The sequence below is a fragment of the Mirounga leonina genome, unplaced genomic scaffold, assembly GCF_011800145.1.
Source record: "Mirounga leonina isolate KUSES-001 unplaced genomic scaffold, KU_Mleo_1.0 Mir_170, whole genome shotgun sequence".
Classification (NCBI taxonomy): Eukaryota; Metazoa; Chordata; class Mammalia; order Carnivora; family Phocidae; genus Mirounga; species Mirounga leonina.
In genome coordinates, this window is record NW_023270433.1 from 35,577,751 (window position 1) to 35,598,215 (window position 20,465).

General features: G+C 45.4%; 2 protein-coding genes across 6 annotated transcripts in view; both read right to left on the minus strand.

Annotated features, from left to right (window-relative positions):
- The window catches only part of LOC118017981 (phospholipid-transporting ATPase FetA-like), a 118,723-nt gene extending 110,944 nt beyond the window's left edge, over positions 1-7,779 (minus strand). Inside the window, exon 1 of the mRNA XM_035016383.1 lies at positions 7,752-7,779. The gene's annotated coding sequence lies outside the window, so the exon portion shown is untranslated. The remainder of the gene's footprint in view (positions 1-7,751) is intronic.
- Positions 7,780-9,182: 1,403 nt separating this feature from the next.
- UNC13B (unc-13 homolog B) overlaps positions 9,183-20,465 on the minus strand; it is a 208,941-nt gene continuing 197,658 nt past the window's right edge. For 2 of the 5 annotated variants that reach the window (XM_035016380.1, XM_035016377.1), the window contains 15 exons: positions 18,354-18,480; positions 18,006-18,102; positions 17,643-17,786; positions 17,242-17,319; positions 16,647-16,724; positions 16,317-16,405; positions 15,929-16,081; positions 15,687-15,810; positions 15,522-15,578; positions 15,252-15,332; positions 14,238-14,385; positions 12,660-12,716; positions 11,499-11,591; positions 10,941-11,100; positions 9,183-10,774 (listed from right to left, as the gene is read on the minus strand). In XM_035016380.1, the coding sequence (XP_034872271.1) occupies positions 10,489-10,774; positions 10,941-11,100; positions 11,499-11,591; positions 12,660-12,716; positions 14,238-14,385; positions 15,252-15,332; positions 15,522-15,578; positions 15,687-15,810; positions 15,929-16,081; positions 16,317-16,405; positions 16,647-16,724; positions 17,242-17,319; positions 17,643-17,786; positions 18,006-18,102; positions 18,354-18,480 (1,772 nt within the window). In that variant the 3' untranslated portion in view covers positions 9,183-10,488. The remainder of the gene's footprint in view (positions 10,775-10,940; positions 11,101-11,498; positions 11,592-12,659; positions 12,717-14,237; positions 14,386-15,251; positions 15,333-15,521; positions 15,579-15,686; positions 15,811-15,928; positions 16,082-16,316; positions 16,406-16,646; positions 16,725-17,241; positions 17,320-17,642; positions 17,787-18,005; positions 18,103-18,353; positions 18,481-20,465) is intronic. The other 3 variants (XM_035016381.1, XM_035016379.1, XM_035016382.1) reach the window with 2 other exon arrangements.

Here is a 20,465-nt window from a genome sequence, read left to right on the forward strand (position 1 = left end):
AGAGATCTGAAACCCTACTTGCCTGACTGCTCTTGACCACAGTTCTTATCATCTCTCTTGCAGACTTGGCCACAGATGAAGAGATGGCTGTCAGGTGCATTTCTAGGGCAGTAACTAAGAACTGTAGTCAAGGGGCGCCTGGATGGTTCAGTCGTTAGGCGTCTGCCTTCGGCTCGGGTCATGATCCCAAGTCCTGGGATCGAGCCCCGCCTCGGGCTCCCCGCTCCGAGGGGGGCCTGCTTCTCCCCCTCCCACTCTCCCTGCTTGTGTTCCCTCTCTCGCTGTGTCTCTCTCTGTCAAATAAACAAAATCTTTAAAAAAAGAACTGTGGTCAAATACCATGGAATAGAATTTAAAGTCTTAAATGTCCACATGCTCCTCTTTGGTAGATCTGGCACTGAGCTCAGGAGAAAATCCACTATTCCACTATGTCCCCACATTTCAGCATCCCTTATTTCTTTACTTTAGACTGAGATCGTCTTAGAGCAATCATTCCCAAAAGCATGGTCCATGAACCAATTGTTTCAAAAACATGAAAAGTTGTTTGTGGAAAATACAGACAACCTGGCCCCCACTCAGGATGTACTGACTCAGAATCTCTGGGAGGGGTGGCAACAAGAAACCCAGGAGGTCTTTTTGCCTATTAAATTTTAGACTATTCATTGCCTTGCAGCAAAAGAGCGAGCGTAATGCGTAATCAGCAGGAGGTAAATTGAAAGCCAGCCTCCAATAATCAGTCTGACACTGGGTCAGATTGGTATTAAGAAAAAGGACAGAGATCTTGTGAGAAGGCATAGGGTCCTAACATTGTTTTGGAGCTGGAAGAGATCTTGAAAATGGTCTATTCCAATGTTTTTCTAACAGTGTTCTATGAAGCCTTAGGAGTTCTAAAATGGGATATGAGAAAAAAGGATTGGCAGAGCTTAAAGTCCTAAAAAAATGACTGCAGAAGCTTCACTGGTAACCTGGAATTTTGTGTAAGATTGTATCTGAACAATGGTTTTGCTGATTTAAACAAACAAACAAAACAAACCTTGGCTGCAAAGGAGAAGAAAAAATTCTCAAGGCCTAGCATGCATCCCAAACCAATTAAATCAAACTTATGCTAGTTAGTTCCAGGCATCAGCATTTTTCAGTACCAGGTGATTTCAATGTATAACCAAGGGTGGGAACCACCATACCAATTTGCTCTGTGCTTCTCATTTGAGATAAAAGAAAATTAAGGCCCAACAAATTTAAAGGGGATCAGGATTAAAACCAGCATCTCAACTTCTAGCCCACTATACTATCTTGTCTCCACAGTCCAGAATGAACTAATCATTCGTCTAAAATAGAGAGCATATAAATCAAGATTATTATGTAACCTCATATTTACAGAGTTCTCTGGACTTTTAAAGAGTACTTTATATATATTCTCTTTTTAGATTCTTATAAAGATACTGGGAAGTAAGCAGGATAAAACTCTGTCTCAGAATGAGGGAAACAGAGGTCAATTAAGTTAACTCAAAGTGGCTTAGAAGTAGAGCCAGAATTAAAACTCTTTATCTTCTAACTTCTGGATTAAGTAAATCTAATTTGGCAAGTGTTTGTGTGCCTAGTATGTGTTAGTTAAAACATGGTCAAAGATAAGACATCATCCATGCCTTCAATTAGTGTACAATCCTCTTAGAAAAACAGAAATAACTAAAATACAGTGCTGTCTGGCTTATTCCTTGAACTAGCAGAAGCTGAAAACACTCCCTGATTGGCCTTGATAACAAAGTCCAATTCTCTTCAAATTCAGTGTGTGGCTTCTACTTTTTTTCTGACTACGGCAACTAATGTTAGGGAACTCAAGGGACTTGTACATAGCTATTGCATCTCTAGGCAAGGCCACGTAGCTGAAAAATGTCTTGATAGGGGTAGAGAAGAGAGAAGAAGGGTGCAATTTCAGTGAGGTTCATTTCATAATCTCTGAAGCCAAGGCTATGACTCAGAAGACTGGGAGATTCCAAAACAAAGGGCTGGATGGATAAGACAGAGTATTCACATAAATAATTATTTCCTTTTCCATGGCATTTTAATAACTTGACAGTTTGCAATTTATGTTGAAGATAAGTACTACACACCAAAGAAGAAAATAACATGTAGGGAATAGTATTTGTATCAGTAATTCAGAGTGGTGGAGAAGGTCACAAATAGACAAGAATGTTCAACTTTTTTCATGAGGAACTCATCAGACATTGCAAAATGTTGCCATCCATATCTTACCAAATAAAAGTTAATGAAAGAACCAGGAAACCAGGTTTTACTTATGAACTGAAACAAGTTGGCCAGGAATGGTCTATCTCAGTTGTTCTCAAACTTTAACTTACATCAGAATCACCTGAAAGGCTGGGTCCCGTGAGTTTCTGATTCAGCAGGTCTGTGGTAGGACCCAACAAATATTTCTTACAAATTCAGGTGATGCTGATGCTGTTGGTTCAGATCCCATACTTTGAGAACTACTGGTTTATCATAAAGTCCACAATATACTAGATACACACAGGCGTGCACACATGCTTATTGCAAATTATGACAACTTAGTCAATTCTCTATTATTGACTTTGTAAATGATACTCTCCCCACCAATCTAATGGCCAAAAATAAGACTAAATCAGGAAGAAGTTATGGCTAGTCACTTAATTAGACCATCTATTCAAGAGCACAAATGAATGAGTTTATGAAATGAATGTTTGGGTATTTGACAAAGGCAACCTGTGAGGTGTATCTAACAAGTAGGAAATGACATTGCCCTTTAAAAGCCTTTACTTATCTTGAAGCAGACATGAATTTTATTTCTTGTATTTAAGAGAACACCCTTTGGACCTCTCTATACCTTAAATGTTACCCAAGGTCCCATCCTCATTCTTTTCTCACTACTCACTTTCCCTGAGTTTTCTTAACCACTTCCCCCCATCCCCTCACCGGCTTCATTTACTATGAGCATCATTGATTAGTAACTTTGTTCAGGTTAAGAAATTCCTTTGAGAATCTGATTAATGTCTTTCTTCATAAAAATAAACATACATACTGGGGCACCTGGTGGCTCAGTCGGTTAAGCATCTGCCTTCGGCTCAGGTCATGATCTCAAGGTCCTGGGACTTGAGTCCTGCTCAGTGGGGAGGCTGCTTCTCCCTATGCCCCTCCCCCCCAACTTGTGTGCTCTCTCTCTCAAATAAATAAAATCTTAAAAAAAAAAAAAACATATACACCTATATACATTTTACATCCAATTCAAGACTGGGATTTTCACTCAGGTTCATGGGCCGCAGGTTAAGAGCTCCCTATCTATATGCTAATGATTCAAAAATCTATATCCTTCAGTCTGAATTTTTATTTTGAGCTTCAGTATTACATATCCAAATAGCTACTTAACATCTGTTTTTGGATGTCACACAAATGTCAAAATCTACAGGTACTGAGGAATGACTGACTGCTTAATATGGATGGGGTTTCCTTTTGGGGTGATGAAAAAGGTCTGGAATAAGTATTAGTGACAGTTGTACAACATTGTGAATAGACTTAATGCCACTGAATTGTGATTATATTTTTATATGGTTAAAGTAGTAAATTTCACATAATGTGTATTTTACCACAACTAAAAAAATCTACATTTACAAAACTGAAAGAATCTCTATTCCACATCTCTCATACACCCAAAATCTGTGCTTTCCCTTGTATTTCCTGTCTTTGAACATCAGTTACTAGTCTTACCATTCATCTAGTGGCCCAAGCCAGAAACCTAAGAGTCGTCTTTGACAATGCTTTCTTTCACTCTCCCATTTGTAATTAATTATTAAATTCTGTACATTTTCCCTCATTAATAAAGAGTTAACTTGGGGACGCCTGGGTGGCTCAGTTGGTTAAGCGACTGCCTTCGGCTCAAGTCATGATTCTGGAGTCCCTGGATCGAGTCCCGTATCGGGCTCCCTGCTCGGCAGGGAGTCTGCTTCTCCCTCTGACCCTCCCCCCTCTCATGTGCTTGCTCTCTCTCATTCTCTCTCTCTCTCAAATAAATAAATAAAATCTTTAAAAAAAAAAAAAGAGTTAACTTGGAATAGTCATCTACTTCCTCTATCCCCAAAGCTTCTACCTAAGTTCAGGCCACCATCATTAACCTCCGAGTCTCCAGTTTTATACCTTCCCACCCTCCATAGAATCCTCACAATCACCCTGGGACAAAAGCATTACTATCCCCATTTCACAGCTAAGGAGACTAAGCCTTAAAGTAGATTTTGAATTTATGAACTTAGGTAAAACTTTCTTGGTAAGGGTCCAGATCTTGCCTAGATCCCTTTTATGCTGGTTATTCTGTGTGCTGTCCCTCCTCCCACCCAACTCCCTCTACCCTATTCTGGGAAGCTGACCTCTATGAACTACATCACCCAAACCACCTTACCCCTAGGCTTCTGTTTGGATTTTGCCAATGGAAAGCATTAGCTGGAGACCTGAGAGCAGGAAGAGAGAGAGAAGGGTAAGAGCATCTATTTCTTGACTTCATTTCTGCTTATAGCAACTGCTTAGCCCTTATGGCCATAGCTCTTATCAGGCAGTCCTTCTTCCAGATTGTAGCTGTAAGTGGGCTCTGGTAACAACACTCCTTCCTCTTTCCCCTCAGGCCTAGGAGTCCTACTAACTTGCCACTGTTGATGTATTTCAACATTCCTTTCTAATTCCTGCGAATACTGATCATATTTCTGTAAACAACCCTTTGGTTAAACTCTCTTCAGTTAAACCTTTTTGAATGCACCAGCTGTTTTTCTGCAAGGATTCGATAAACTAGGAAAACAAACAAACAAAAATGGCATGTTGTTGCAGTTCCATTCATTAAATTTCTAATATCTATAATAGACTCTCCTTCCTTCCCTCAGATCCAAAGTTTTCCATCCTTCTGGGACTCCCTGGTCTTCCAAGAAGCCTCTCTAAATACTGTTACCTACAGAAAAACACTGTTGTTACCACTACTGTGCTGTATCTAGTGTGACATTAGTACTCTATTGTCCTACAGTTCTATGATCATTCAGTTTCATTAGTCTGATCATCCCTGCAAGGACAATAAGCTTTTAGCAGTAGGGAACTTCAGCAATTAGAATCTCTAATGACAAACGTATTTTAGAAGGAGCCTTAGTGGTTACCTTGTCTAACTTCCTTATTTTATAGATGCGGAGGTTTAGTTTTACACAGCTATAGAATAGTGGCAAACCTAAACCCATCATCTAGATTCTTCATATTGCTTCACCATGCTGTGATACTGCACTGGGTACTTAGTGGGCACTTAATATGCTTATGACTCACTCTTAAATTTATTCAGTTTTTGTTTTGTTCAATGCTAGGCCTTGTGCCTAGGTAGCTATCTGGCATATAGGATGCGCCCAGCAAAGATTTGCTCATTTTGAACCTGTGATGCAAGGCTAATTCCCTAGAAGTTAATCAGAACTCAGAGGATCATTTATAATAACAGTCCTTATAACCTAGAGAAAGTGTTGTTTTCAAAGTGCTTTCACATTTAAATGAGCCCATTTGCTCCCTCTGAGGCAGACAAGGGAGGAATTATTAGTCTATTTTAACAGATGCAGGAAACTGAGCCTCTGAGAAGTTAAAAAGCAAGGTCCCTTTATTAGTACGTAGTAGAGCTGATACCAGTATTCATGTTTTTTCACTTCTACTTCAATACCATTTTCATTATTCCATGTGGCTTCTTCAGCTTTGCTGTTCTGCTTCTATAGCAGTTTCATTTAGGGAGTGAGTCTGAATATTCACAATGAATAGGTAGATCATACACTTGTGTTCAAAGAAGTGATTTTGCTCCTTTAAAAATCCACTATTGGGGCACCTGGGTGGTTGGTTAAGCAAAGAACTCTTGGTTTCTGCTCAGATTGTGATCTCAGGGTCATGAGATTGAGCCCCATGTCGGGCTCTGCTCTCAGCGTGGAGTCTGCTTGAGATTCTCTCTCCTTCTGCCCCTCCCGCTCATGTTCTCTAAGATAAATCTTTTTTAAAAAATCCATTATTAAAGGTACTTCTATTCTACTTCTGATTAGATATATCTTGCAGATTATCACCATTTTTTAAAAAAGATTTTCTTTATTTGAGGCACCTGGGGGGCTCAGTTGTTAAGCGTCTGCCTTCAGCTCAGGTCATGATCCCAGGGTCCTGGGATCGAGCCCCGCATCGGGCTCCCTGCTCAGCGGGAAGCCTGCTTCTCCCTCTCCCACTCCCCCTGCTTGCGTTCCCTCTCTCGCTAACAAATAAATAAAATCTTTTTTAAGATTTATTTATTTATTTGGTAGAGAGAGAATGAGAGAGAGGACAAGCAGGGGGAGCAGCAGGCAGAAGGAGAGGGAGAAGCAGGCTTCCTGCTGAGTAGGGAGCCCGATGTGGGGCTCGATCCCAGGACCGTGAGTGAGATCATGATCTAAGCTGAAGGCAGACACTTAACCGACTGAGTCACCCAGGCGCCCCAGATTATCACCATTCTTGATTATTATGAGGCCTGTTATTTTCCTGAGGGAGGAAAGAAGGTTACCATCCGTGTGTTTTGGAACAAGGGAGACAGCACTTTTGAGACATCACTTCCTGTACAGACCAGAGCCAGGCCCTTTACAAAACTAGGTCTTCAAAGAGAAACAAGTAACCTCTTGTCCTTGGCCTGACCTCACCAGAGAGGGGCTGGGCAAAACTGGCTTTCTTCAAGATCAAATGTACAAGAGAGCTACCTGTAAGTATTTTGATTGAATTCTCTTACCACAAAGACTTTGGTACAGATTTCACCCTGGGTTTTAGCTATTAGGATGATTTCTGATCCTAATCAGAACACTGCAGAAACCAAAAAAATCTAAACATATTAGCCATCTCCTTTGGATTTCACTTTCCATTAAAAGCTCAAAGTGTTGGCTCAAAAAATGACCCCAACCAAAGTCCTACATAAGCGGCACAAACTCAAATGCCTACCAGATGCCAGGCAAATAAAGCAAAGCCCATTGTAAGTAAACAAGGAGTAATGGAGTCTGTAATGAACTATCGTAAATTAACAATTGCTTCTCAGTTCCAACCACCAGTTGCTTTGTGGGAATGTGAGTTAAAAGTTAACAGATCTTCCTGTAAAAAAACAAAAAACAAAAAACTGGAAATCTGCATTTTTTAAATGTGAAATCTGGTTTTAAATAGCTAATAATTCGAACTTGCAAGGCTGTTGCAAGCCATGGATACCCAGTCAGTTTGACTTTTCTTTATGGAGGTCTCCTGTGCCATATCAGAGAATGATAGCTAATTTGCCACTTTCAAGTCAAATGTGGTGGAAGATTTATGCTTTTTCTCGGTGAATCTGGATATTGCTGGAGAAGTGGAAAAACTCCATGAGTTAATATAATGTGCCTTAGCTAGGGGTTTGGGCTTATCTGTTTCAGAAGGTAACTGGATAAATGTTTCCCACTTTGGGAAGTATTTAGTGGGGAATAAATACCCCCTTTGCTAGGTATTTGGGCAAATAGATCTTCTCTTGAGGGTCTGGGAAACCCTTATGTATACTTCAAGTATGGGGAGGGGGCAATAACCTCGGGGAGTATCGGGAGAACTGTTTACAAGAAAGTATGAGGATAGACAGGTATTAGTGGGAAGTACACAGAGCTGTACGAATGTCAGGTAGTACGGGGTTAGTCTCTTCAGTGTTGGAAGGGAGAAGATGGCAATAACCTCTCCTCCGGCGCCACCTTCGGGCGCTTCTTGCTCACCATTGCCGCGCAGCCGTCAACTCCAGCGTTCTCCATCTTAACGCTTTCTGCGCAGGCGCCCTAGAGCCCCAGGTTTGGGCCTAGAGCAGAGCCCCGCCTCTGACCACGCCCCTCCCCACAAGCCCACCTCCAACCACATCTCTCTCCTCAGGAGCCCGCCAACCGCCCCACCCTGCCTTGGTTTCCCGAAGGGGTCCCGCAGCTGTTGGCCTGGCTCTAAGTACCTGAGCGCCCTCTGTGCCGGCTGCTGGGGAGCACAGATGAAATACTCAGACCCTGCCTTTGGGTGGATCACAGACTTTTGAGGAAGACAAACAAGTAAATTGTAACTATGTAAAGTGCTGTTGTGAAGGGGTTCAGGGTTGGTTGGGTCCTAAAGGCTGCCACTAAGTATCAGAACCTAGAAGGCCATGAAAAAGCCTGCAGGCCATTCCAGCAAGGGGAACAGAATGTGCCAAGGCACAGAGGGGTAGGAGTGCACAGTGTGTGCATGGGGTTGTAACTTCAGGGAAGTGCTTTAGAATAGCTACAGGATGGTAGGGGGATGTCTGCACTGTCTTGGAGGGTCTTAGAATTTCAGCCCGAAGGCTATGATAGATAACCACTGAATAGTTTTAACAGGAGAGAGACTTACCAGAATATGTGAGGAAGGCAGGGGCAGAACAGAGGCAGGTGATTATCACAGTAATACAGACAAGAGGAACTAAAAGCCACTATTCCACTTGTGGTACTGGGAACTGAGGTGAGACAACGGATTCAACAAGTAAGTTTAAGGCAGAAATGATAGAGGGCAAATGGCTTGGGGAAGAAGGAGGAAATTTAAAAATGACTAGGGAACTTAATTGTAAGGATTTATTTAGCAAGCAAATGGAAATGAGGAACTGGAAAGCTGGAGTTAATCCCCTGTCTTGTGCTCCCACTCAGCTCCCACCCCACAAGGGCTAAGAAACTAGGTAAGCACTTTCTTGTGTCAGCTTCTCCGATTCCCGTTCCAAGAGGCCTCACTTTTACCTTGTTTCTTCCAATATAGGAGGAGACTTTTTACTCCAGCTTTCCTTCCTTGAATTTTCCCAAATGAAAGGCCAATTTCTAGGACTACTCCTCTGTCCTGTACATGACAGCCTCAGCCTTCTACCAATCCCCAGAGTCACACCCTTACTAGCACATGACATCTGGACTTTCTGCAGGAAGCTGATACCTTGGGTCCCATGACTGTTAACTGGATTGGTATTCTCAGGTCAAGGCCAAGATGCTAACCCATTACCTGCTTTACCGCATGGTGCTTATCCAGAGCTGCTTTAGGTTCCATCACTTGTTGGGGGGACGAGGCAGTGGAGCGCCAGGTACAAAATTTACCGTTATACAGGATTATACAGGATAGTCATTTCTACAGCTTTCCACACCTTAACAGAATTACCAGACCCCAAAGGCTGCTATAAGATAATTTATTACAGACTAGCCAAAAATGTCCTGTAACAATGGCACATATGATAATTAACAACAGCAAAGACGCTTAGTTTCTGGTTACATGTAATGGCCAGTACAGCTGTGGATAACACAGAGTCCTCAGGAGGTCCAGGAGGCTGCTACCAAGGATATCCAAGAACCATGTCACATCTCTGATCAAGGGCCTGAGAAGTCCATACAACCTCCTAAAAGAGTTTGTCTCTGACTTCCCGAGGAATATTGATGCCGCCTCCATCCAGCCTATACAGAAGGATCATAGTCCGAGCTCCTTCTGCAGGGTTGAATATCTCTGAGGGGAACACCAGCTGACCTAGATGAAGGGGAGTGAGGCCAAAGACTAGATTCTTTCCATAAAGGAGAGGACAACCAGAAGGCAGTAGCCATAGGTGAGGAGGACTCCTTCTAGACTGGTTTCTACAATTTTTGGCTTTGTTCAGAGCCTATCCAAGAAGAAAATACAGCCCTCTCTTCTGGATCCTTCAACTAGCCCTCAGGTGCATACACAAAGGAATAGCCTCTCATGTCCTGAAATATCATTGCTCCCCTTCCTACAGGAATGAGGGAGGGGGACTCCTGAGCAGGTGGCCTCTGGTGCTTGTGTTCCAAAGAATATTCTGCTCAGGGCTCTGAAGTATCATGTGAACCTCATTCTACTCATGACATATAATTTGGGGGAAAAGATTAGCACAGCTCATTTCTAGAAGGTATCTTGTTCAGTCTCAAAGCCTTGTTTTCATGGAGCCACACAAAACCAGTGGATCCTGCTCAAGGGAGAGTCTAAATTCTATTCTGTATGTTCCTGCCCTGGCCATACTCCAATCCCCAGACTTTAGGGCTCAGCAACACCTGGAGGCTCAACTGACTATTTAGCTAACCAGGTACATGCTCCAAGCTCTCTAAACTTGTTCTTCTAATGGTTGATATGTCCGGGTCTAGCTGGATAAGATGTGGCATGGAGAGGGGTGGAGATGGGGTGTGGGGTGAAGGAGTGTCTACCAAGAATGGCTGACACTCTCATAAATGTCTGTCCCTCCCTTTATGGAAAACCTCCTTATGCAGTAACCCCCACAGCCCAGCTCCTAGCACCACAGACCTGCTGGCCAGGGATTCATGACCCTTTCTGTGAAAAGCCATATTATCACCCCAAATTTTTCCTTTAATTTCCTTAAACTGAAGGAGTCAGCCTCTCAACAAGCTGGCTACATAGTAACTCTCACTGGCTAGGACTTGTGGAACTGATGCCATCTGGTTGGCACAGGAACCCAGGTGCTCAGCTCCCCTCTTCTATGGAACGAGACTCCGATTTGAGCTTCACAAACTCTCGAGCCACTTCGTCATTGCTTCTCTGAGATAGAATCCGGAGAATAGTCATGCCTGTCTCATCCATGTGGATCTTCCGGCCCAAGGGGCACCAGCAAGCACAGCTGCCTTTGGCTGCCACATCCCTCAGAGGCATCACAGCCAGCCCCAGAACACGATCCTCACGGGCAAAGCAGTAATCCTTCACACATATTTGCAATTCATAGGCTTCTGGTCCCTCTTCATTTCCCAGGAGGCTGTGAGCACAAGGTGGATGAAAGGGAGGGAGGCCAGAGCTGAAATAGTCTTCAATTGAATTCACCTCAGCCACCATCCAACCCATCCCTCCTTTCCCCTCTCAAGTCTTACGCCCCTGCTCACCCCCATCCCAGAGTCCTGCAGGTTCCCTACCCCATAACTCACAAGTGAAATGTCTCATTGTACTTGGGAGCCCAGTTGTTGCTCTTTGATTTCGTTGTGAACTTCCTCTTCTTGTCACTTTGGTGTGGGCCAATCATGGTCACTTCCACAAAGGGCCGGAACATACCCGCTGTCTGCCATTTGAGGTCATTGGCAGCTACCACTGCCCAAACAAAGGAAGCCTGTGAGGGATCCCACCAAGTGTTCCCAGTTTTTGTTTTTTTTTTTTAAAGATTTTATTTATTTATTTGAGAGAGAGAATGAGATAGAGAGAGCATGAGAGGGGGGAGGGTCAGAGGGAGAAGCAGACTCCCTGCTGAGCAGGGAGCCCGATGCGGCACTTGATCCCGGGACTCCAGGATCATGACCTGAGCCGAAGGCAGTCGCTCAACCAACTGAGCCACCCAGGCGCCCCAAGTGTTCCCAGTTTTTAAGCCCCCAGGTTGCATTCCCCTTGGAGGAGGGCTAAGTCGGAGGACTGAGATAAAGCAGCCCCTGCCTTCAACTGATGAGGCCACTGCATAAGAAAAGGTCTGAGACCTGTAAGTCTGTGCCACTCACCTTTCACTGTGACCTTGTGCTCCCCAGTTCCAGGATGTGTAAACAAGTCCACCTGAATAGAGACTTCTCCCACAGGATCATCCACACCAGACCCTGAAGGACAGATGGACAGTTGATCCCTCACTGAAGAACTCTTGAGACTTCAGGCCTAATTATCCCAGGTAAAACTGAGGAGTTAGGAGGCCACCACCTTACACCCTAAAGCCTGAAGCAATCACCCAAAGTAGCCATGGGGTGAAGGGAAGTAAGCAATGGGAGAAGGGAAAGCTAGGGGATGAAGAATGAAGCTGTGTATTAAAATACATTAGGCTGACAACATCTCCGGTGAAATGTTCCAAAAATGCACCAGGAATCTCTCAGGTTCCCCAAACCTCTCTTATCTCCTAGGCTGAAGAATTTTTCATTGAAAGACATTAGAGAGAAGGACAGTACTGCCACCTTGTATCTTTGTCTGGGAATTATGTCCACCCCATGGTGTCTCAATGGAACAATGTGGGTCCCTTCTAGCCAAAGGTAATACTCTCTACTCTCCCACTTATCCTCAGATTCCAGGAGGCCCCTGGTTGGGAGGCTGCCCTGCTCAGACTTTGTCCTATTCACACCTGGACCTCTCTACCAGCGACTTCCCAGTCCCAATCTCTGGCCAGTTTTTTTGTTCTTGTTTTTTAAGATTTTATTTATTTATTTGACAGAGAGAGACACAGTGTGAGAGGGAACACAAGCAGGGGGAGTGGGAGAGGGAGAGGGAGAAGCAGGCCTCCTGTGGAGCAGGGTACCCGATGCGGGGCTCGATCCCAGGACCCTGGGATCACGACCCGAGCCGAAGGCAGACGCCTAACCACTGAGCCACCCAGGCACCCCTCTCTGGCCAATTTGTAGGCTCCCTTCAGCAGAGGTCTCACTATTTTGGGAAAATACCAGTACCCTGCACCCCAGGTAAAACTTTGTCCTCAAGTGGAGGGGTGGGGGAATCCTGAGGATAGAACTACTGTCAACCCCATCTCAGACTGTATGAATACATTGCTCATCTCTGAGACTTGGGATAAAGCTTCTGGACTTTGACACATAGCTCCCCTACCGCCAGCCTAAGCAGCTCATTCTAGTTCATAGGGAACAGTGTTAGCTTATGTTAGATTCACGTGTGCAAGGTATACAACATACCCTTTTCCGGCCGAATGTCCTCATTAGCTGTAAACCTAATACCTTTCCCATCATGCACTGAGTGAGAACAGGCAAGTCAAGGAGTAGTAGCAGCAGCAGGACAGAGAAAGAAGAATCCGTTAGAGGTCTAAGGAATTAACAGCCATTCGGAGCAACTCTACACATATTTTGATGGAGCACAGAGATGGGGTGAAGAGAGGTCAAAGAGCTGGGGTCAATGCCCCAATGCTCCAAATTAGACTTCATGGGTCAGAGGTCAACCAGATCATTGGGGAAAAGCAAAAGAACATACAGAGAGAAGGTATTTGAGACCATCAGGCCAGGAAAGAGAGCCATTGTAGGCTCTAATTTCCTAGGCCTTAACTGATAAAGCAATGGGTACAAAAGGTACACACACACACTCGGATCCTCCCTGCAGTATCCACCCTTCCTCTTACCACATATATGCCCATTTCAGCCTTTCCTCATCTTTACTTCTAGCCTGAAGCTCAGGATTTCTAAAAAGCCTTTCTGGATTAACTCAGATCCTCCCTGGATGTTACAGGTCTTTCCATGTACAGCTCTGTAAAAGATCTCCCTGTTCCCTTGGGCAAGGTTCATAACTTCTTTGCTCTCTCTTCTTCCCATCCTGGACTTGAAATAAGAACAGATGTGGGAAAAAAAAAAAAGAACAGATGTGGAAAATGGAGCAAGTCCCTTGCATCTTTTCACCTTCCATCAACTCTAGTCTAACTGCTTAGATCCCTCTTCCCCTTGAGGTCAGCTCTGTGCTCTGAATCCACAGCTCAGGAAGGCCTAAATCCTCCCACTCTCGCCATCAGATTCACTCTTCCAGGCATCACACCTGGGTTTCCCCGGAAGAAGAAATAACAAATGTGCCTGAAAGTCTTTCCTGGGAAGGCCCTGCTCCAGGGCTAGGGGCAGAATTTCACAGGGCCCGGGGCAGAATTTCAGTCTGAACCATATCTAGATGGATGTGTTTTGTTATAGAGAGGCCTAAGACAGGGAGGGGTTCTAAGGACTGGAAGTCCCTGGGAGAAAACCATCTGCCTGGGTCCCTATGCATTAGCATCACCCATGAGGCTGGAACCTCAGATATGCACAGAGCCCCATGATCCATATCCTCTCTTCAACTGCTCCCATAGTTTGACTCTCCTAGTCTTTTTCATCATCCACACCAGACAATCTGTAGTCTTTTGCTTTCTCTCCCCAGGACAACTTCCAACAAGATTTCTAAAGCTATGAGTTTTCATCAGTGTCTCAACCACTCATTCTCAAGGCTTCCTGACAGATACTTCCTAACAGACAGGGTACACTCCTTGATAAACATGCACTAGCAGGGCAATATCTGGGAAAGGGATCTCTGGCACATTTCCCAGGTCCCTGTGATTTTCCTGTCTGGCATGGGTATGGTGTGGGGGTGAGTATTGAGGTCCCTCAAGAAATCCTGGGATCTGAATTTGATAGGCTCTCTGAAGAAGTACCTAGATCCTCCTTAAGGGCTGGAAGATATTGACTCCCTAGAGGCAGAAATGTATCAAGGAGTGGAGATAGGGACCCAAAGTTCTTAGGCCTTACCCTGGGCAGTCTGTGAGCGCACAAAGGTTTTGATGAGTGTGTCTGTGGTCTGTGTGTACAGAGATAGGGCATAGCGTAGGGACTGCAGATCTGGGCTCTTCTCCAGGAAGGTTTTCTTCAGCCCATTACCTCCAGCATGAAAGTATTGCTGAAAGACAAAAGAATACCTGCTACAGCCTTCTCCCCTTACAGAGAGGCAGCTTTCTACACTGTCCTCAGAGAAATCACATCTGAGCAGAAGCTCAGTGAAGATGCCAAAAGAGGATGGTGAGGACAATAAGCCATTCAATAAACAACAAGATCAGGAATACCACGTAGAGTCACAATCTCTCAGGTGAAGAGTATTATTTGGGTAGGAGCAGTAAGGGATGGCCACATTCCTGGTCTGTGAAGTATGATCTATCCAGACAAGCAAAGATATGGAATAGAAGCATTTCAGAGAGAGTAGCCAAAAGTGCTCTTTTACCCCTCTGAACTCTTAGAGAACGTTATACTTATGACAAATCTCTTCCAAGTGCCCTGCATCACGGTTCATGTGTACCTGCCTTATTACAGCCTTACCAAATTATAAGCATCTTAAAGCTAGGAACTATATCTGATTCTCTCTGTATCCTTCATAGTGCACAGTGCCCTGTGCATATGTTGCCTGGTTGAGTGAAGGAATGGGTAGTAGAAAACCCAAATGAATTTATATATAAGTGGCAGAGGGAAATTTCTGCTAGATCTGGGGTATGAGGAACTAAGTAAACTGAACTGTACTCAAAACCCAGGAATAAGTGCTCTGGGTCTGTGGTTAAGTCATCTGAGATCATAAAGGAGGTAACTTTTGGTTGCTCCCAAGCAGAAACATGGACATAGCAGAGAAAGAAACAGACATAAAAAATCACTCCCTTCTGGATGTGGGGTGGCAAGAGCCCAGGGGACATCAGTCTGGCAGAGTGGAATGCCAGGGCCACGAGGTAGTGTGACTGAGGTAGGGTAGTATGACTGTCTGGAGAAGGGGGAGGTCTCCACCTTGATGGTGTCCAGAGCAAGGTCAAGGATGGCACACTGCTTTGGAGTGAGACTCCGGGTTTCCTCTCGTACCATGTGGTCCTAGAAACCCAGAGAAAGCAACAGCATCAGGACAGCTTGGGGCTGTCATGACAGTCTTTCCCCCACCCGCCAACTCACACTACACGTTCCTCTCATTCTCTTCCTCTTCTGTCTCCAAAGCTCAAATTTCCTTCCTCTTGGGCACCCTGTCACCCCCAGCCTCAGAAGGATCCCATACATCCACAGTACCTTGAGTTTGGAAAGATGGCTCAGCTCCTTGGCAGCAGTGAAGATTAGCTGGGTGCCCTGGGCAGAGAGGGGATCGGTCAAAAGCAGAGGACTCCAAACTCGATCAGGAAGTGTGGGGCAAGACAGGGGAGACAGCCAGAGGAAGTGGAAGGGGAGTGTCCTTACCGTCTGGTCAGTGAGTGGGGGTAGAACAATCATCCTTTCCATTGTGTTCATTACCACTCGCCAGAGCTCCTTCAGTACACGCTTCAGGACTGTCTTCTCACACACAGTGGCAAAGAGTGTGAGGCTGTAGGCCCACGTAACAGGTAAGACTAGAGAGTCTGAGAGCCCCCTTCCCTGAGAGGCTTCTCCATCCGACTGCCTCTGCTTTGCCTATCCCATAGGACAGCGAGTGCCGTACTCACTTGCCATCCAGGAAGTCCATGAGAGGCCGCAGCACACTATCTGCATCCTGAGCCACCGAGGCCCTGGCGTTGGGGGACGCGTTCCCTGGGCCCCGCACCTGGCCCAGGATGTCAGCCATTTGTCGAACACACTCATCAATCCGCACCTGAAAACTACACATGCGCCCACAGTGCAGCCCTCCCTGCCCAGACAGACACTGTCCTTGGAGCAGCGCCAGCTTTTCAGTCCCACTCCAGCATACTCCTGGTCAGCTCCAGCAGGAACAGCCAACAGGAGGAGAGGGAAGATCCACACACCTGCAGCTGGATGGAGGGTATGGGGCACGGGCTTTGCGACTGGCCAGGGGCCACACCTGGCTCTTACGGCTGTGTGTTTGGGGCCACTGACCTGTTTCCAAATACCATGCTGAGCTCATCCAGAACTGTATTCAGTTTCACCTGCAGCTCCTTCAAACTGTCTGCAGCTTCAGGGTCCAACTATATCCATAGAAAGTGTGCTCAGCTGAGCTGGTTTTTGTACACTTTTCTCCCCTCCTGTGCCCCGAACTCCTCCCTCAGAGGGCCTTTACCCCAGTGCCTACTTAAATCCCTCAGTTTAAACCAGCCCAGACCCTAAGCTAAATTGCTATGTATACCCAGTCAGGAGAGGATAGAGTTCTATGGCCAGGGGGCTCAGGAACAAAGGGAAAGTGTAGCAACCTCACACCCTGAGACCTACCTCCTTGCCTCCCATGGCCTCAAACATTTTCTCCAGCTGGACCCTCAGTTGCTGCATGTTGTTCATCAGGATGCAGGGCTTTGGGGACAGATGGAGCCATTGAGTCTTGACTCCTTTCAGCACAGGACCTGTCAGCCTAGGGTACCTCTCTCAACACTACTCCAAAAACCACAGGGAATTTACAACACATATTATATGCATCTCTTCCTAAGCACTGAGATCTGGAACCAATTTACACAGTTCTCCTTGAATGAAGACTAGAAACAAATGTTTCTGTTTTTAAGCTGGGTGGTGGGCCTCAGGTGTTCATGGTATTATCCTTTTAACTCTTTGAATGTCTTAATTTTTTTTTTTATTAAAAAAGAAAGATTAAGTAAAGCTCTAGCTTAGTAGAAAATAAAAGTACCAAAATGGAGGCTCAGAGGAACTCCTAATCATTAAGTTCTTATTATTTTGTGTCATAATCTCAAGAGAAGCCCTACTGGGAATCAAGTCAGGAGCACCACCCCCACCCTCAGCTCTGAGGATAGCCTCAAAAGCAAGGATTCAAATGTCTTCCACTTTCTTCTCTAGGGTCCCAGGGCCTGACCCTCACCATTTTCTCCTTTGTGCAATAATCTGGGAAGCTCTTTGATAAGATGTTTGCATACTGCATCAGCACCTTCCCGATAGTCTGAAAAAAAAAAAAAAGAGAGAAAAGGAAAGGAGAGGGAACCCTTAGCTCTCCCTACAGGGATCTTGCCTGAGGTCATATTTGTCATCCCAGAACAACAACAACAGGGAGGTATAGGGGAATCTCACAGTAAGGGACAAAGCTCCCTCTCAACCTCAGAACAACACCAAGATAAACCCACCAGTCTGCCCCAGACACAAACAAATGAGAATGGGGTGATGCCAGACTTGAGGTCACCACAAAGAGGAATTGAGCTCGGGCCTGTGATGAGGCTGTGAGCATGGTAAAGGCAAATGGAAGGGAGAAGGGAGGGTCATGGTCACCTTAGCAAATCTCCTCATGTAGTGGGCAAGGATGTTGGGGTCTGGGCATTCCAGCTTCCGGATGATCTCAAAGCTCTGGTTGAGCTGTGTGAAGACATCCACCACAGAGCAGGAAAAGAGTGCATGTTCTGATGTCTGCTGGAACTACGGAAGGCCAACAACAGGATCATCATCTTCAGCCACTACCTTTTCCCAAGTGTATAGGGTTCAAAAGGGCTCTGCCCAGCAGTTGTGGCTCTCTGACCCTCAGAAGTCCTCCTTATGAATTCCACAGGGAAGAAACTAAAGCCCTGGAACTTTTGCTGGCAGCTAATTGCTGGGACACCTGGCCTGACCCCTGTGCAATCCAAGCCTCCAACTTACCCCATCCTTCTTGTCTCGTTCCAGGGCCCCATGCAGGAATTCCAGGGACACATCCTCATTTTCATTCAGCCACTGCAGGACGAACTGCTCAAACCACCTACAGCCAGGCAGGAGAATTGGGGATTGGAGCCAGTGGTTGGCATATGCCATGTGCCTAACAGCTCCCCCAGACTAGGGTCTTTGGGAAGATAGGGCACAGTTTGATGTTTTCTCTTTCTACAACAGAGCCCAGAACTGACAGTCTCAAGACTTGCTTGCTAAACTGAATTGAGGACACAGGTCCTGCCCACCCCCTAAGATGGAGGGACCCCCTTCCCTTCCCTGTGTAGTGCCCACATGATGACTCACACTGGGTACTCAGGCACCTGCCCCTGGAGGGCAGGCAGATCTCGCACATATTCATTGTGGAGCCACTTCACCTTGAAGTGTAGGTTCATGTAGTCAGCACTCTTACACAGCCGGTCTTTCTCATGCTCTAGTGGTGGGGAAGGAGGCTGAGTCAGGTCCCAGCAGTAGAGGCCACGGTTTCTGAGCTTTCCCAAAGCAGCAGATCTGGTCAGGCAGCTCTATCAGATGTCTTAGAACAAGGGTGACTCCCAACCACTTCCTCACAACCATCTCCCCCTACCAGTACTCTGCTCTCCAAGAGCCTGGCCCAAATCTTCTTTTAGAGACTAAGCCAAACTCCCAGATAGGGTCAATAGTCTTCTTGCTCTATCTTCTGGAAGTGTCAACTGAGATACTGGCCTCTGGTGAAGAAGAGGAGAAAGGGATGTGGGTGCTAATGTTGATTAGTGGGGAGACTGCCCAGGACTAGAAAGGGACGGTGGTTTCCTAGGACTTCTCTAATCCTAGTAGCTGGGCCATTCCCTCAGATGGGCTTAGATGCAGTGATGAACAGCTATACACGGCATGAATGAGTCAATGACAACTACACAGAGACAGGGAAAACCAAAGTGGGCCCAAGCTGATAGAAAGGGCAGTTAAACAGCCAGAGTGTAACAGCATCTTGAGGTAAACTGAAGTGCCCCAGAACACAGTGGAGACACAGAAAATGAACTCTCCAAAAAGTATGCAAACATGAATAGTCAGTTTGGAAACACAGCCAGATGAAAGGGCTATCATGCTGTAAAAACTGGGATGCTTATTATGGACTTTTAAGGTCATCTAGCTGGATCTCCAGAACCTTCAGGAGAATCCAGGACAAACATCACCCCTGCCCAGAATGCCTGGAGCACTGGCTACAACCACAGGTCCTCTTCATCCACCCCTTTAATAGATAAAGCATTAATTTGAAATAACAAAAGCCAACTGTGTGCTTACATATAACAATGTAAAAAGCAGGTAAATGGGGAAGAGTACTGAGCGACAGAGAAAGGAAGGTCAGGGTCCTTGTGACTCTCTACTGTTTAACTTTGAGTTGCTATGGGTGATGCTCCTCCACATCAAGACAGAAATCCAATCTGCAGCAGTTGGCCCTTGTGAATTAGTACAACCGACACTTGAGGAGGAAATAGGAGCCTGGGATTCAGCCTCAAAAGGCTCCCAGTCCCAGGAAATTTCATCTCCTGGAACAGCAGGCAGCACCACTTCTGGGGACATCAGAGAGACTTCTCAGGGCTTGCCCCTTTTCTTCCACCCCACACTCTGCTATCCTTAAACCAGTCCATGAACCTAGAGACATAAAAAGGTACCATGAGGAGGGCTCTCCTTCCTTCCTGTTAAATAACCTACTAGAAGTGGAGACAGTACTGTTCCATCACTCCAAAACTCCCTAACTGCTTTCTTCTAGGGACCTTTAAGTTACTGTATTTATATAATTCTCCCTTTCTGTCAATCCATTATCTGTACTCTGGTCCCAAACCTCAATTTCTATATTAACTTCTGTCGTACAGAAACTTACAGGATGACTGCTGAAACACTGGTCACATTTTATTCTAACAAGTCCCATGGAGTCATGCTCCAGTAAAGTTGCTTGAGGTTGTTGTTGGGGGGTAGAAGTACAGGGATGATTAATCTCTCAAAAGGGGCAATCAAGTCTCTAAATCTTTCCCTGCCCCTGATTTCCACATTCTTCCTTCCATGCATCTTTCATCTTTGAAGAGTTCTTTCAACCTCATGATTTCAATTATCCAGCTTACTGCTATCTCCCCCAAATCTCTCTTTGGTTCTGGTACTAAGACTTTGATGGAACATCTCACTTGGCCAGAGTTTAACTCTAGTCCCCATCTTTCGCCATTTAACATCTCCAGCTGAAGCTGAACAGAGTACACACACTAACCGTAGCCTCTTGCTCAATGCTGAGCATCATCCTCAAGTCTTCTTTCTTCCTCTTTATTCACATCCAGTTAAATCACCAATCCCTATTGATTTCACCTCCAAAATTTCTCTGGAATCTATCCATTTTACACAGTCATCTGCCTAGGTCTTGTTCCCACCACCTTTAACCTGGATTCCTGT